Source organism: Typopeltis vanoorti, chromosome 8 (assembly GCF_054136105.1).
Source record: "Typopeltis vanoorti isolate ZY-2024b chromosome 8, IOZ_Tvanoo_1.0, whole genome shotgun sequence".
NCBI lineage: Eukaryota > Metazoa > Arthropoda > Arachnida > Uropygi > Thelyphonidae > Typopeltis > Typopeltis vanoorti.
The window spans coordinates 125,433,048-125,449,142 of record NC_143556.1 but is presented as its reverse complement, the minus strand read 5'-3'; the positions used below and the strand labels follow the sequence as shown (position 1 = coordinate 125,449,142).

Below are 16,095 nucleotides of genomic sequence, written 5' to 3'. Positions count from 1 at the left end.
GCTACTGTCTCTATTTAAGTCTACAGCATACAATCTTAGATTCATTTTGCCTTTCCTAACTAGTAAACGATCTTGAGTAGGTGGAGTTTTCTTTTTCTGTCAGGAGAAAAGAAACATGTCTCCCCAAACCCATTTAAAATCGGATTAACAGTACCCAATCCAACACTACACTTATTGGCAATTTGTCTTTGAGTCATGGATGTGTGTGCTGAGAAAGAGTATATATATTTTGAACGCTTTCTTGAAGATGTATCCCTTTTATAGCTACACAAAAGGAATAAAACACTACGTATGTCAGCTTGCTTACACTATTAAAAACGCACATCACTATTAATAAACATCGTAAAAACAGTTAAAACGGGCAGCAATCGACCAAAATAGTGAACCAAAACCAAACACTTGACGAAAATTCGGCTTGAAGGGATTAAAATGTTCGCTACTGTATTATTTTCCCTATTTAAATATATTGTATTATTTTCTGTATTACTACTGTATTATTTTTCCTATTTGATATATTTAAGCTGTTATTAACTGTTAACAATAACAAAGAAGAAAAACTGATAAACTTAATATGGGAACTACGAAAGAAAGTATGGTTATTTTCGTCGTTTGAATGTTAATCCCTTTTTTCCCCATCTTTATTATGAGTTATAAAATGTGCTTATTTTTGGCGTGATAGATCATTTGATTCCTCTCTTTTACGGCTCGAACGGAAGAACATAAAAGGAACAAATTTTATCTGTCTTTCAAATATAGGCGAATGTTATATTTTAACTTTGCAATCTTATACGACAAATTTAATTTATATAAAGTATACAACTGAATCAGAACACATTATATGATCACGAACTATATTTCTGTTATTAACAATTCGTAAATCTTGAGTACATTTTTCCGTTTGTAAGAGGAAGGAAAAATCCAAACAGTTAAGCAATATATCGACTGCGGCGAGAATAATAGCTGCTTTTTACATCACTATTGTTATATAATGCAAGCAGATTAAAATTTAATCCAGACTATTTTTATGTAATGAAAGTAGATTAAAATTTAATTCCACAGATAGCAAAGATGCATCAGATTTTATTTCACAATCAAGCCAGATATATGCTTTCTGAAAGAACCCCTCCTTTCTGACTGTTGATAGGCTGGTGTGTTATCAAACAGAACAACAACAAAAACTGTGTTTTAAATGCAGTCCAATTTTCCCTGCTAGCTGATGTTGTTGCCACTGTTAGTTGGCGCATCGGCATACAACACATGCACTCGCACAGCTCTACCGCTTATTGACAATTCCTTTTCTCCCCACTTTAGGAAAACTATGGACAGCTCCAGAACTACTGCGCATGCCACTACAGCCACCGGAAGGTACACAGAAAGGTGATGTGTATTCCTTTGCCATCATAGCCCACGAGATTGCGATTCGTCAGGGACCGTTCTACCTGGGCTTTATGGAACTCAGTCCTAAAGGTATGCCACAATGTAGGTAGGAGAAATGTTATTTCTTCTCTCCGATTTCGTGTAATTTGTGTTTGAAAGTTGCTCGATAGCAACGGGACAAACGATCTGTATGCGACGTTTGTGCATAATCATGTGGTAGGTGGTTTCGCTGCTTAATTCGGACCTGAGACAAACTCTGAGGTTGACTACGAATAGTCCTGTTTTCAGAAAAGGATGGCTTCGTCTCGTACATCTGACTCTCAAAAAGGATCAACTCAGGTGTGTCTACTAGACTGTGTGCATTGCCGAAAAATGCTGGCGGCGGCAGCAGCCACTGTTGCCAGTAATCAAAGTGAGTTAAAATAGTGCAAATGCTATTTCATCGCTCTTAAAATGTTCATAAATTTGTGTTTAAAATCATGTATTATCTAAATTGCTCATACTTTTCATATTTAGGTTGGCGATGACGTCTGGCACTTGGCATAAACTTCATCTTATATAAAACTTAATTTGTTTAATAGTTTGTACTATATACTGCATAGAAAGTTTAGCCTTTACGTAGTATTTTTCCATTATTAATCTTTTATGATCCACGACTTATGAAACTTGCACTTCTGTGTGAGATAGTTTATTATATTTTGAAAAAGTGGGGTTGTTTATTTTAAGAGTTTAGAAGTTTCATGTGCTGTTTAATTGTATATTATGATCAATCTTGCTTGGACAAGGTACGTTTTCCGCAGTTCGTTAATTTTTAAGAAGATAAAATGACGTGCAAGGTGATAAAGAGTTACTAAATTTGGTTGCTATGCAAATACTAAATAGTAAAATAATGTAAAATAAGATGATGCAACATAATGATACATTATTTCTATTTTTGTAACTTTATGTTGCATCATTAGTAACTTCGTAAGTATTATGTCAAATTAAAAGCGCTATTAATGATGTGCTAATGAATACAAGAGGCATCTTTAAACACCTGTAATTTCGACTCTCGAAGGAAACATGTAAAGGCACAGTTTTATTGAAAAGTTTATAGTTTAATATTGAAAATTGAAACTCTACCCTGAAGACCTGGGAAGTTTTCCCACACTTTCAGACTCCAGTAAGCAGGATCCTTGTCTCATATAAGACGATAACAATCACCTATAATAAAGACTTTCACAGACATCCATGATACAGTGGGATTCGGACCGGCACGAAGCGAGAGCGAGAAAAGTGAAGAAAAAACAAACTTCAGATATTTTTCGACATCCCTTATCGAAATATCTGTTTTTTTCCTCTTCCCCCTTTCGGTTTTTTATTTTCGTTCTTATGAAGATAAATATCTTGCAAACATGGATATACAGCTTTATTTCATCCCCATGAGTTATCATCGTAAAAGTAATCGGGAAAGAACTTTTAAGATGTTAAAATATTAAAATTTTAATGTTTTAGAAGCGAGATGCCGCATCACATCTCTAAAAATATCATCATCATCATGCGTATCAAGGATTTAGGCCTAGCATGGCCTGTTCCGACCTTAGCAGTCATCGTTGAGTCATGTACGAGGACGTCCTGGGTTTCATTTTCCTAATGGCTTGTACTTCAAGGCTTGTTTTGGTAATCTTTCTGTTTTCATTCTTTGAACGTATTCCATCCATTTATGTTTATATTTTTTAATTTTTTCTATTACTGGTTCTTGGTTTCATTCTTTCATAATATTTTCGTTTCTTTTGTAATCAAATAGGGTATACCTTGCAGTGTTTCTCATAAACTTCATTTCTGCTGTTGTTAATCTTTGTTTGTCTTTTTGTTTTATTGTCCAGATTTCGCTTACATACATTAAGTAGGGCTAATGTATTGTATACTTTTAATCTGGTTTGTTTTTGAAGTAGGTTTGGTTTAAATATAGAGTTAATTACACCGGCTATTTTTAAATATTTTGCAATTTTTACGATTATATCTTTTTCATTTTCATAAGTGAACATACATCCTAGGTAGTTAAATGAATTCATCTGTTCTAAGATCTTGTTATCTATTATGTTTTTAGTTCTTGCTAGATCTTGTCCTTTAACGGCAATAGTTTGTGATGTTTCTGTTGATATTTTCATATCATAATCTTTGGCTATCTCATTTAGATCTAAAATAGCTTTCTGTAAGTTATCTTCAGAATTTGTAATTATTATTTGGTCGTCGGCAAAAAGGAGAGTGTTTAAGTTCACTGTAGGAGAAAGTTTAATTCCTTGATGTAAATTTTTATTCCATTTTATTATTACTTCATTTAAGTAGATATTAAAAAGAGTTGCTGAGAGGGGACATCCCTGTCGAACCCCTCGGTTTATCACTCTAGTATATGATAGCTCGTGATTTTATTTTATTTGTATTTGATTATTTTCATATATACTTGTGATAGCTTTTAGGATATTATTTGGTATTTGTCTTTCTTTTAATATGTTATATAATATTTTTCTTTTAACTTTGTCGAATGCTTTTTCAAAGTCAATAAATGCAATATGTGTATCTAAATTGTATTTTCTTCTTTTCTCTATTATTAATTTTAGGCAAAAGGCCGGGTCAATACATGATCGTCCTTTTCTAAATCTATTCTGTACTTCTAAAATAAAGTTTTCGGAATATTTTATTAGTTTGCTATTTAATATTATGCTATATATTTTGTAACAGGAATTTAGTGTACTGATACCTCTATAGTTTTTAGGGTCATCTCTATTACCTTTTTTAAAGATAGGAATCATAATTGCTTTTTTCTATTCTATTGGGGGGATACCAGTTGAATAAATGTTATTTAAAAATAATAAGAGACTTTCTTTAAATCTGGTTCCTGAACCTAGTTTATCTTCTCCAGGTGATTTTCCGTTTCTTGTTTCTTTCAGGCTGATTTCTAATTCTTCTATAATTATTTCCTTTTCATTTTCATTAAATATTTGCAATTGGTCTTTTTTAAAATATTTGTCTGTCCACAATTCTCTGTAGTAATTTAGCAATTCTTCTAATTTCAAATGTTTAATTTTATGTTTGTTTTGGTATCTGCATTTAAGTGTTTCAAAATCTTATATACATTGGATCTTATTTTATATAAATCATGTTCTAAATTAGAAACAAATTTGTTCCATGATTTTCGCACTTCTCTTTTAGCTATGGCTCTTATTCTTTTAATATAATATATGAAATATAATATATTTATATTATATTTCATCTTCTAATCTTTTACTGCATAACCATTTGTGATAGGTTTCTTTTTGAATAGTTCTTTGATTGTATCATCCCAGATCTTCAGTGTTTTCCTTTTATTGAATTTTGTGGTCTTTTCTAAGCTTTCATTTGCTGCTGCATTTAGTGGCGTTTTTATATTAAGCCATTCTATTTCTATTTCTTCATTTTGTTTTATTTTATCTAGATATTGGTTAATTATTTGTTCATATAGCCATTGTATACATTTGTGTCATTCACTAGTCTAGTTTCATAAACAAATATTTCAAATTTTCTTTCTGTTTTTGTTACGTGTAGCCATTTAGGTGGTAATCTTAATTTTATTTTAACAAGGAGGTTGTCACTGGTTATTTCATATCCTCTGTGAACTCCAACATCTAGTGAAAAATTTGATGTCTTTTCATTTAATATAAAATAATCTAAGATTGATTTCCATCCTCTTGCTGCCCGAGTATATTTATGTATGTCTTTATAGAAGGAATTCATTATTTTTAGGTTATTATAAACTACAAAGTCGATCAAGTTTTTACCATACCTATTTAGAATATGTTCTCCATGTATTACTATATTATTATTAATTTTCGTGTTTCCAATTATTGTATTTAGATCTCCTGCTAAAATTACGCAATCATTTTTATTTATTTTATTATATATGTTTTGTAGCTGATTATAAAAATCAATATTATCCTGTTCTCTTCCTTCTTCTGGGGTATATAAACCAGTTATTGTTAAATAGCCTCTATCCATTTTTATTATAGTTTCTAATATTCTTTCATTCCATAATTTATAATGTTTTAACTCTTTTGAAAGGAAGTTATGAATCCAAATCATGACTCCTGCTTGTGCTCTTTGGTCTCTGTCGACTCCACTGTATATCACATTAAAATTTTCAGTTCTCATAGTTCATTTTAATTTATTTTTTTGTTTCAGTGATTACTGCTATTTTAAAATTTCTTTCATTTAATTGTTGGTCTAATTCTATTTCTTTATATGCTATTCCTCTTACATTCCACTTTGCTATGTGTATTATATTTTGTCGTTTCCATTTATGTTTTACCTTTTCCATTCCAGGGTCGTTTTCCATAGATTCAATCCGATTATCTTTTACTGTCAGATTACAAGTAGAATTATGTTCTCCATGTCAGAGGACTAGCCTGATGATGGAAGAGTTGAGTGGTAGGGCTGCTACCTTAAGGCTTCTGAACTAGCCTTCTTCCGAATTTAAACCCATAGGAGGAATAGGGTATATTGAAGGGGAAAGAGTAGATTATAGAAGAAATATAGTAAGGTTTATAGAGAGGGCATAGTTGTACGGCCAGAAATGAAAAGACCCCATGGCCCTCGAGTACTCGAATAGCATAAGGGTCATAAAATAAGAATAGTTGGCTGATAAGTCCTTATAGGAAAGCATAAAGTAAGTGGATCTTCCTCAAAGTAGAAGAAGAAGAGGATAGATCCAGCTAGCTGTCCATGGAAGTGCCACCTCCCTTGCAATCAAGATGATTGCCCCTTATGGCTCTGTTGGTCCATGAGTCCTTATTCAGTATATTCGGACCACCCCATCACACACACACGCACACACATGGTGGGCTTCCCCATCCGCCACCCAGGGAATGCGCTCTCTAGGGGTTACAGGGTCCCCCCGAGAGATCTCTAAAAATATTCAGTACAAAATTAAAATATTCGTTATATTTAAAACGAACATAATGTTAAATGATATACCATTCTAAAATCACTTTTCTGAAGTGTTAAGAAATTCAACATTTTATATTTAAACAAAACAACTGATTTTTAAATTATAATAAAATTAGTTTAATCCTTTTTCCAAGTGTGAGCAAACAAAGTTTGCACCTGAAAGTATCTTTAGGACTGGGGTAAGGTGGTACAACACCAGGACAACTCGTTGCAAAGGTGGAGCAAGCAACCAACACTCCTATCTCAGTATCTCCTATAATGCAAAACACATTTCCTTGCGGATAAGCCTAATGTTATGCATTAGGCATATCCGCACCTGAAAGTGTTCTGCACACATTTGCTACATTTGCACCTGAAAGTATTTTCAGGTGCAAATATAGGAATTTGCATTATAGGAGATACCGAGATAGGAGTGTTAGTAGCTTGCTCCACCTTTGCAACGAGTTGCCCTGGTGTTGTACCACCTTACCCCAGTCCTGAAGATACTTTCAGGTGCAAACTTTGTTTGCTCACACTTGGAAAAAGGATTAAACTAATTTTATTATACTCTAACCAAGTGAAAAATAAACTTTCAACATCTTTCTCTAAATCCAGAGTAATTTATTAAAAAAGGGTGGCACACTATTTGGCAACTCCTATAGGTAGAGATGACCTGCTAATTCTTCTGCCTGTTATCTCCACTTGGGCATGGCTCCCACTGAAGAGACCTCAATAAAGGTGGAAACTACTTTTGGTAGTGGACATATCCGCAAAGAAATGTGTTTTGCGTTATGGGAGATACTGAGATAGTGTTGGTAACTTGCTCCACCTTTGCAACGAGTGGCCCTGGTGTTGTACCACCTTACCCCAGTCATGAAGATACTTTCAGGTGCAAACTTTGTTTGCTCAAACTTGGAAAAAGGATTAAACTAATTTTATTATACTCTAACCAAGTGAAAAATAAGCTTTCAACATGATTTTTAAATTAGATGGGACTGATGGTTATCCTTTTAATTCATCAACTTTCGAATGCAAAAGTAAGCGAGAAGCTGCACTAAGAGCACTAAAATATTCTACGCGTGTCATTCTACATACCGTGAATAAATGAAGACTTTCTTCGCTGTATGTAAGCTAACAACGATTAGGGAGTAATTAATTTATTTCAAATAAATATTTGGTTTCTTAGAGATTAGAGACTCTTCAAATCCCCAACTTGTAAAAAGTCAGTCATTCGTATATACTCTGAAAAACTATAGTATTTAGTAAACTCTCATTCAAGCTACGCACTTGCAACACACGTACATTATAATTATGAAAAACATTAAAAATATAACACTTCAAATTATATGCAAGAAAACATTTCCCGTGAATTATGTTTTCCCAAGCGATGATAAAAATAAATATTGCTCTTTGTAATATTTATTTTTGTCATCCCTTGGGAAATGGCTCTTTCCACCGAAGACTATCTAATAGTGCTCTGCTTCATTCTGTATTTCAGTACAAGATGAACGCGAACCTCATTACACTGATCTGATTAAATGAGAAATAATTCGCATTAACACAACAATGAGATGTATTTCTCATTATTAATTTCAAATGATCTTCAAAACTTAACAGTATTTCTTTTTATAATGATTAAACTTTCAAGTACTGTTATGGATCGACTTAGATTTTCGTTCGTTTTCCTCGTATTAAATTTAGGAATGCGATTACTGTGAAGATTTTTTTACATGTAAATATGTTACTTTATTTTTTAAATGTAATAAGTACACTAGTACGCTTAGGTAATAAGTAATATCGCCTTATTTTCTGGTGAATATAAGAAATTCTGGTATTGTGTGTCTGTGAATATTGATTTCGAACTTGACCGCAGAACAATAAAATCGCGGGAATGAATTCTATTCGCAATATTCATAGTTATAAAAACCTAATATGTAGTATATACGCAAAGAACTACTTAAGCGACATTACTATAACTTACCGATGAGAAATAACTTCTATGAGTATCTTTTTCTGGGACGAATGCCTAATCCTCCCATGTATGTTTTCTATCTAACTTGCTATTACGTACATTATAATTGTGAAACAAATTAAAAAATGTAACACCTGAAAGTATATACAAGAACACATTTCCATTCACTTACGTTTATCCCATAAAAAACTATTAATGAATCAGAAATATTACGCTATGTGTTTAGAGGTTCGACTTCATAAAAGAGCAAGACTGCATATGGTATTCTCCTGTTAAGAAACTCGTTCAAGAATCATATTGCCAATTACTTAATTTTTTTTTATGTATTCCAGTTTGCTTCCAGAAGAAGTAAATTTCACTGTGCAGTAATTACTGTCTTTAAGATCTATGAGGAATTGCAAAATGTTATTTTCGTTTTTAAATACTTTATTCGTATTTTATGTAAGATGTTTCATACTCATAGAAAATATGACATTAAACCTTAGATAATTTTTGAATTTGATCTTATATTTAATGTGGCTCAATGAGCTATAAAAATGCAACGTTGTTGATATATCGAGCAACTAATTTCTCCTAAACTCATCTCGCATTGGCTCTTTATAAGACTAAACCACACCTAAATTATAAAAGGAAATTTAATATATAAATGCTCACCTTGCTTGTGGAAATCTTTCTTAAAATGACTTAATATTTCTCAGTACGCAATGTACCATTCGTGAAATGAATATAATGTAAGCACTAACACAACGATATTAATAGATATTTATAAATTTTTCATCTGATTGGGGAAGTTAATTTAGTACTGATCCTGATGAGAACATGTGTTTTAAAGATTACCATAAGAACATATTATGGAATATACGAGTAAAAGGATTCAAAATAATGTACTGAACTAGGCAATGAGGAGATATGACAATTACAAAATTGAAAGCTCATCAGACCCGTTACGATATATGAAAATGGCCTTGATTGTCGGGTTTCAGTTTTGAAGGTAACTTCCAAATCGGCCTTCCTAGTTTGACATCAGAATTAAACTATCTGCGATGATCATTCTTGCTTGCTTGTTATATTGTCTGAAGATATGATCATAGATAATCTAGATTGATTAATGAAAGATTCAACTCCTAAACTAAAATTCTTATTAATGAAGTGTTTCGAAAATTTGGAGGTTTTACCGAACATACCATAAACTTCACATTTTGAATCAATAAAGAAAAAAAATCGATAAAAGGGTGGTAATCTGTAAATGCCTGCCTCGTAAGCAGCAGATTCAACTCTGGCCGGATGTTTGATTATCCCTTTAGGTTGGTCTTACAATCGTTCGTGTATGGAATCATATAAAACGACCAGTTCACATATATAAATACATTTTATTATATTATTATTTTCCACTTAAATTTTTAAATATAAATCATAATAATTCACAAATATGCTGACCTATACAAAGTTGAAAAGCATGAGTTAATAGCCATAAGAAACATTAGCATAGCAAAGTTTAAATTAGGTTTTCTACAGGTTTTAGACCTTTCTGCTGTTATTCACCATGATAAGGTGAGATGGGGAAACGCTTCAGTTTTGTCAGAAAATATCCATTTTCCCTCGGTATCTTTATATTTTTGGATGTTTATACGGTACCGCCCACTCTGATGCTACTTGAATAGCTTTAGATGGTTATAGAATTTCATCATTTGGTATGGGGCTCTATTTATTGATGCAATCAGTACCTTAAGAGATCCATATTTGCCTCTAGAACTCTAATATGACAAATTTCTGATTATCCAACTCCGTTCATGTGACTAATATGTGCAGCTAATGTCTACTAATGTAGATTTTGGTTTCTACCACCCACCTTTATAGATGCATAAAAACATGACATGTTTTTTTATGAGTCATTAGCAGATCAAGAGAAGCTGGCTCCTTGGCAATGTAGTGTAGCTATACAGGAATGCTACATTTACAGAGTATTCTATTAAATCTATATATATTTTTCAATATTCTAGTATTAAATTTTTGGCAATGATTTTCAGCTTTAACCAGCAAAAGATTGATACTTTTGTTTTCTCTTCATAATTTTAAAGAAAACTTTTTTTTTTCCTTAAAGCATGCTCAGACTTGAATCGCTAACATTTTCCCTTTCTGCCGAAAATAAATAAATAAAATTTAAAAAATAAACAACATTAAATAAAAATGAAGTAAATTTTGTTGATAATCTAATTTGACAGCAAGTTTATTTTTAAAATAAATATTTTAGAAACAATGCTGGTGAAACATTATCTGGAGAAGTTTAGTTGTCGCTCAAATAGTTATTATCGTGGCTACAACGAATAATTAGAATTCTGTTACCATAGTAACGCGTTTATCGAGACAAACTAAAAGCCCATTTCAATGAAGGAATATCCGCCGAGGAAATCATTTTATTTCGGAATCAGCCATGTCTACGACTTTCTGGAACCCAGCATTGGGTAATAAAAATAGGAATCTGTAACCAGATTGCGAATAACTTCCTCTCATTTCGAGCTAATGTATAGAATTATCTGTAAAGGGAACCGAATCTTGCTAATCACTTAATTCCACATTGTAACACAAAGCATTTTGCCTTCCTGGCTTGCTCTGTAAGCGCCGATTACTACGCGTCGTCTCATGAGATTACAACATTAATCAGCAGAGCACTTCCATTAAATGTTGAGGTGGAGGTGTTGACATTAGCACTTTACCCAATGCATAAGAAAAAAAAATACTGCACTTTCTTGATTGCTGATATTGTAATTAGGTCTTAATAGGTAGAACATTTAATTTCATCAACTTTTGTTTTTATTGAGTGCCAAATAGTTTATCTCTTACCGTGATCTTCAATCATTATTACTGAAATACTGATTTTTGGGAAGGAAGAAATATCAGCTTCATAATTAATTTGCTGAGTATCTCAATAAAACCAAAACGAAGAATATTAACTCTTTCAATGAAATGCTGCAGGTTTATTTCTTAATGTTTATTGCTATCACGCGACATATTTTATAATGCACAAGTCGATCTGGGAACTTCCTTTTAAGAGTAGACGGTCATGGATTTTATTCGGTCTATGGAAATAATTTGATTTGATTACAAGAAAAGAATATCAAAGACGGAATGTTCAGGACCAAGAACGTAGAATTATGAAGTCTACAACCGAAGGTCATCTAGCCTATCGGATAGGCACTTGGCGGGGTTTCCTTTCCGAAACTTATTTTCTACATCCCCGAAAATGAACCTAATTTTCAGGAGGAATTAAATCCATGAAAGGTATACGCGGTACTCTTTATCCATCCCAAGCAACAGTTACCTATATATAAATTGCTCAAATATTCTTCCCATTTTACCTGGGACAATACGATGCGTATATTCAGCAGAACGCTCACTTTGTGATGTGGTATGAATGATAGGTTTAGAAGTATCTAACTGCGACGAGATGCAGTTTTTTTTTTATATCCGACATGTGAAATGTGATGCCTTACACAGTCTCTTTGGGTGTTTATATTCCTCAAAACTGAGTAGGCCAGCGAATAATCATTTTAACACATAAGGACTGTGTTGTATGCACACGAAAATTGCATTCAGCTAAACTCAATTTGAATGAACTCCTAGATCATAACGTATAAAATATGCAGTGAGTCTTCTGTAGAATGGAACATCACCAAAACGCCAAATGACACACAACGTTGTACACTAAGGGAGCATGCATTTTGGAATGACGCTGAAAATTCGCAGACAGACGCAGTTATTATGTTCTGATCTAGTAAAATTCTAAATGCCTGAATTCTTTTTCGATGACGTTATTTAACAAGCTGAAGTATTTTATATGTAAATTTATTGCAAACTTTTAATTGTAATTTTTTTTGTATTAGCATGTAATTTAGATGTCATTGCGAAAATCAGATTTCAAATACTCGTTATATATTTGTGTGAAATGCTTACACATCAGAGCTAATAACTCAATATCGTTAACTAGGCAGTCTACCCGGTGTTTAGATATACGAGTATGCATCAGTTAATGGAACTATTAAGAGCTTCGCAATTTATGTAACTTCTAAATTATCTTCAAGCGAGATAAAAAAAATAAACACTCAGAAAATATTCAGATCTGATCTTTTGATTTTCATTTTACCAAGTACCTTTGGAACAAATTCCTTTATAAGTGTTGTAATTCAGAGATAAATTTAAAACACTGACGTGATGGTCAGGATGGCCATGTGGATAGCATATTCGCGTTTCTATCAACAGATTGTGGGTTTCGATTTCCACTTTGTCATGAATGTTGTGAAAGTGTTGATGATAAATGATTTTCGTCGCCCAGTGCGTGATCACCCTTCTGCTTATTTGTAGTCGGAAATATCTCGAAAAATATTACCACACTTAGTCCCTACCGTAGAATTCCTCATTTCTTTACGAAATATTGGTGGAATGGCGAAAAATGTGATTTATTATCCGCTGATATTAAAGGTAAAAATATATGTAGACAGTAGATATTTCCTATATCTATAGCTAATCCTTTCAGAAGAATAAGATAAATAAAGGATTTAAGAACGAATGGACGACTAGGAAGACTAGGACGACTCTTTTCAACCAGATAAATCGTGGGTAGGTAGGTCGAAAAGAGGATTAACCTCCAAGGATTTAAAGTACTTTAAGATGGAAAATGACAGAATTGTACTAACCAGATTACGTAGAAAAGTATTTATTTATTAGACATCTCATTTACTCCAAAGTTCATTAGAATGGTGAAAATTCAGCTTTGAGTTGAAAATGGAAGTTGAGTGTTTTGCATTCCATTTCTTAATTAACAGAAACCAAATAAAAGCGTTTTTCCTTTCTCTTTATAGAAGAATCAATGTCGGATAGCAAGTTTGAATCAGTGAACGTAGACAAATATCTAGTGGAGCGTTAATACCTGTTTGCTTCCCACCTCCTTCCTGTCTACGCATGCAATATCAGTTCACCTTCACCATTCTTCACCTTTAAAGATTGCCAGCGTAGGGTTATCTATATACTTACACGTATCGATTATTGTCATTAATCGGCATGCGCCGCAGGAAATCTTTTCACTCTCCAACAGGTTCGTACGGTTCGCCGAACAGCCCGGAAATCGAAATTTTTGCTACAAGTCGGTAACTTTCTGCGGAAACATCAGAAATGCCTCGCCGTAAACATTACTGTAATTATGGTTTGGCGCATTTTCTACAGAATTAAGCATTTGGGATTATGCTGCCGTTGCTGCAAAAATACCTAGAAGTTGCTAATCTACAAATGAGCATTTATATGATTATTCCCACAGTGTCATGATTAATAATTTACATATAATTTATTTTGTAATATAAAATTTGGTGACAGAATCTCAAAAGAAGGTTATTAACGACAAACTGAGTTTCTTCTGGATTATTGTAAACATTCTTAGCTTAAGCAAAGATATAAATAACAAAAATATGATATTTTTGCTAATCAGGTGAATTTATTGTAGTATATCGGGAATGCGATGTACGTTTTCTTAAGCAATTGTTCTTCTATTGCTCCAATATATTAGCCAACCTAAAGCTTTCTGTTTTATGTGATGTCAGTTTTTTTTCATATGAAATATAATGCGAAAAAATAAGAATTTGCGTGTTTATGGTGAAACCTAAATCTGGTTCAAAGATTTGCAAGTTCTTGTTTCTTTTCTTTCTTTTTTTTGTTATTATTGTTTTCTCTCCGATTTGGAAAAGTCAGAGTTTTTTGTTCTCAGAAATAAAAGATTTCCTTCCCGGATACTAGAGTTTGTCAACTAAGGAAATAAATTTTTAAATCCCTTACAATATATGACTCAGCCACTAACTCGTACTCTAAAAAGCATCACGACGATATATGAGAGGTTATCATTTCAACAATTTAAAACACAACGTCCTTCACATGACTGCGCAAACAAAAATGGTAGATGGCTTGTTGAGTATAAAAGTCGGCATCTCCTACACACTTGCTGTGTATTTCTTTTCTTCGATTTTTCGATAAAGGCAATGTGAGTGTGTTGGTAATAAGAGAAGTTTCAGACTGCGCAAATAAACCAAGGTAGTCTTGTTTCTTTCCTTGGCTACTAAAAGGAATGCTACTAACATTCAAATGAAACATTCTCTTCGATTTTTAAATTGAATTTTATCGTTCTTCATTTCTTTTCAATAAAAATTATATTCTACTTTGTTTTCTGAGATTTTGGAGGAAAAAAGTTCTAAAACGCTAATGAGAAAACGCATATCAATCATTACGCATCAGTGTGTGTGTGTGTGTGTGTATATACCAGATAGTCATCATATATATATATATATATATATATATATATATATATATACTAGGGGCTATGCCCCCTGACGCCTACGGCACCCCCCCAAGTTCCGGACTGTTAGGACGGTTATCCTTGAATTCTGAGGACTCAACACTCAGGATAGCCTGAGTTTTAAAACGTTTCAAATAACTTGACAACAAGCGTGACACAAAAACGTTAGAAAAAAGGCTTATCATTTTATATTATAGAGTAGATATACACACACACACACACACACACACACACATATATACTTTATTTCATTTCATTTTATTTATTTTATTATGCACAATATTTCATTCATTTACGTGTTTTTGTTCTTCCAGTGGTAATACTTTCTCATTAGCCGTAACTTATTAGAAACCAGTTGTCAATTCGTCTATATCGTTTGTCTTTGTGGAAAGATTAGTATAATCTCTAGCTGGCCTATATAGACGAAAGTGTAAGGCAGATAACCGCTTACATCTTGTAATCCTAATATTTACTGTTATTACCTCGTCTAGTTGGGTAATTTCTGTGCATAATCTTCTCGGAATTGTTTCTCGATAACTTTTTGTGATTGAAAAGTAAAAACAAAACCTTCCTTACATGAACCAAAGATTATCTAACTCAGAAATTCCCGAAAACGTTTCTTCCTTAGAAATTCTTTGAAAAAAGTTCTTCATATAGGTGTTTCGTTCCGATCGGCAGGATATTTATTATTCTGACCTAGCGGCACACAATACCACGAGGCCAAACAGACACCCTGCGTGTTTATTGATATGGGTTAGCTAAGGATTTTTCTACCTTTTTATTAATTTTATGTAGTATTTATTTATTTAACCAGAAACCTTGCTCTAGAGATCAAACGTGGAACTTTTTGTCAAGCCACTTCAGACCTCGAATAAGAGGGTGGTCTCACACTGGACGACGAAATTAATCCACCACTAAAAGATTCACAAAAGTTCATGCTCAAAGGGGGGGGGGAGAGGTGGACCCTCAGCCTGTTGGCTGCAGCAGCAGATACGTTACCCACCAGGCCAAAAAATTTCTTCTTACTCTAATATTATATACTAATAAATAAATGGCGTCTTTCAAATAGTCCATCGATGTCTAACTAACTATATTACACGCGATATTATCTAAATTACAATGTTTTATTTAATATGTAGTATAATTCTAATGATCGGATTGCATATATGACGTTTTTTTTTCCAGTTGTCAACTGGTTCGCTCCTTTATATAATATGCTTTATATAATAAGTGTCAACCATAGTGCGAACGTGTTTAGAATTAAAACAGATTCAAAGTGGCCAATAATAGTCACAAAGTTCATTCATTTTTAAAATCGCTGTGCCTATAGCTTGAACTGTACATATTCTAAGATAAAGGATATTACATTTCAATAATGCCATTGTTCATGTGCTTTTCACCTTTCTTCAACTGTCATTGCAGTTCGTTAATCATAGGGTAAAATCAGCTCAAGTACGAAACACATGTAGGT

The 16,095-nt window shown here is 32.9% G+C and overlaps 1 protein-coding gene across 1 annotated transcript in view; it reads left to right on the top strand.

The window, feature by feature from the left end:
- The window catches only part of LOC150104334 (atrial natriuretic peptide receptor 1-like), a 282,793-nt gene that overhangs the window by 176,314 nt on the left and 90,384 nt on the right, over nucleotides 1-16,095 (top strand). Inside the window, exon 14 of the mRNA XM_090396460.1 lies at nucleotides 1,312-1,467. Coding sequence (XP_090252586.1) covers nucleotides 1,312-1,467 — 156 coding nt within the window. The remainder of the gene's footprint in view (nucleotides 1-1,311; nucleotides 1,468-16,095) is intronic.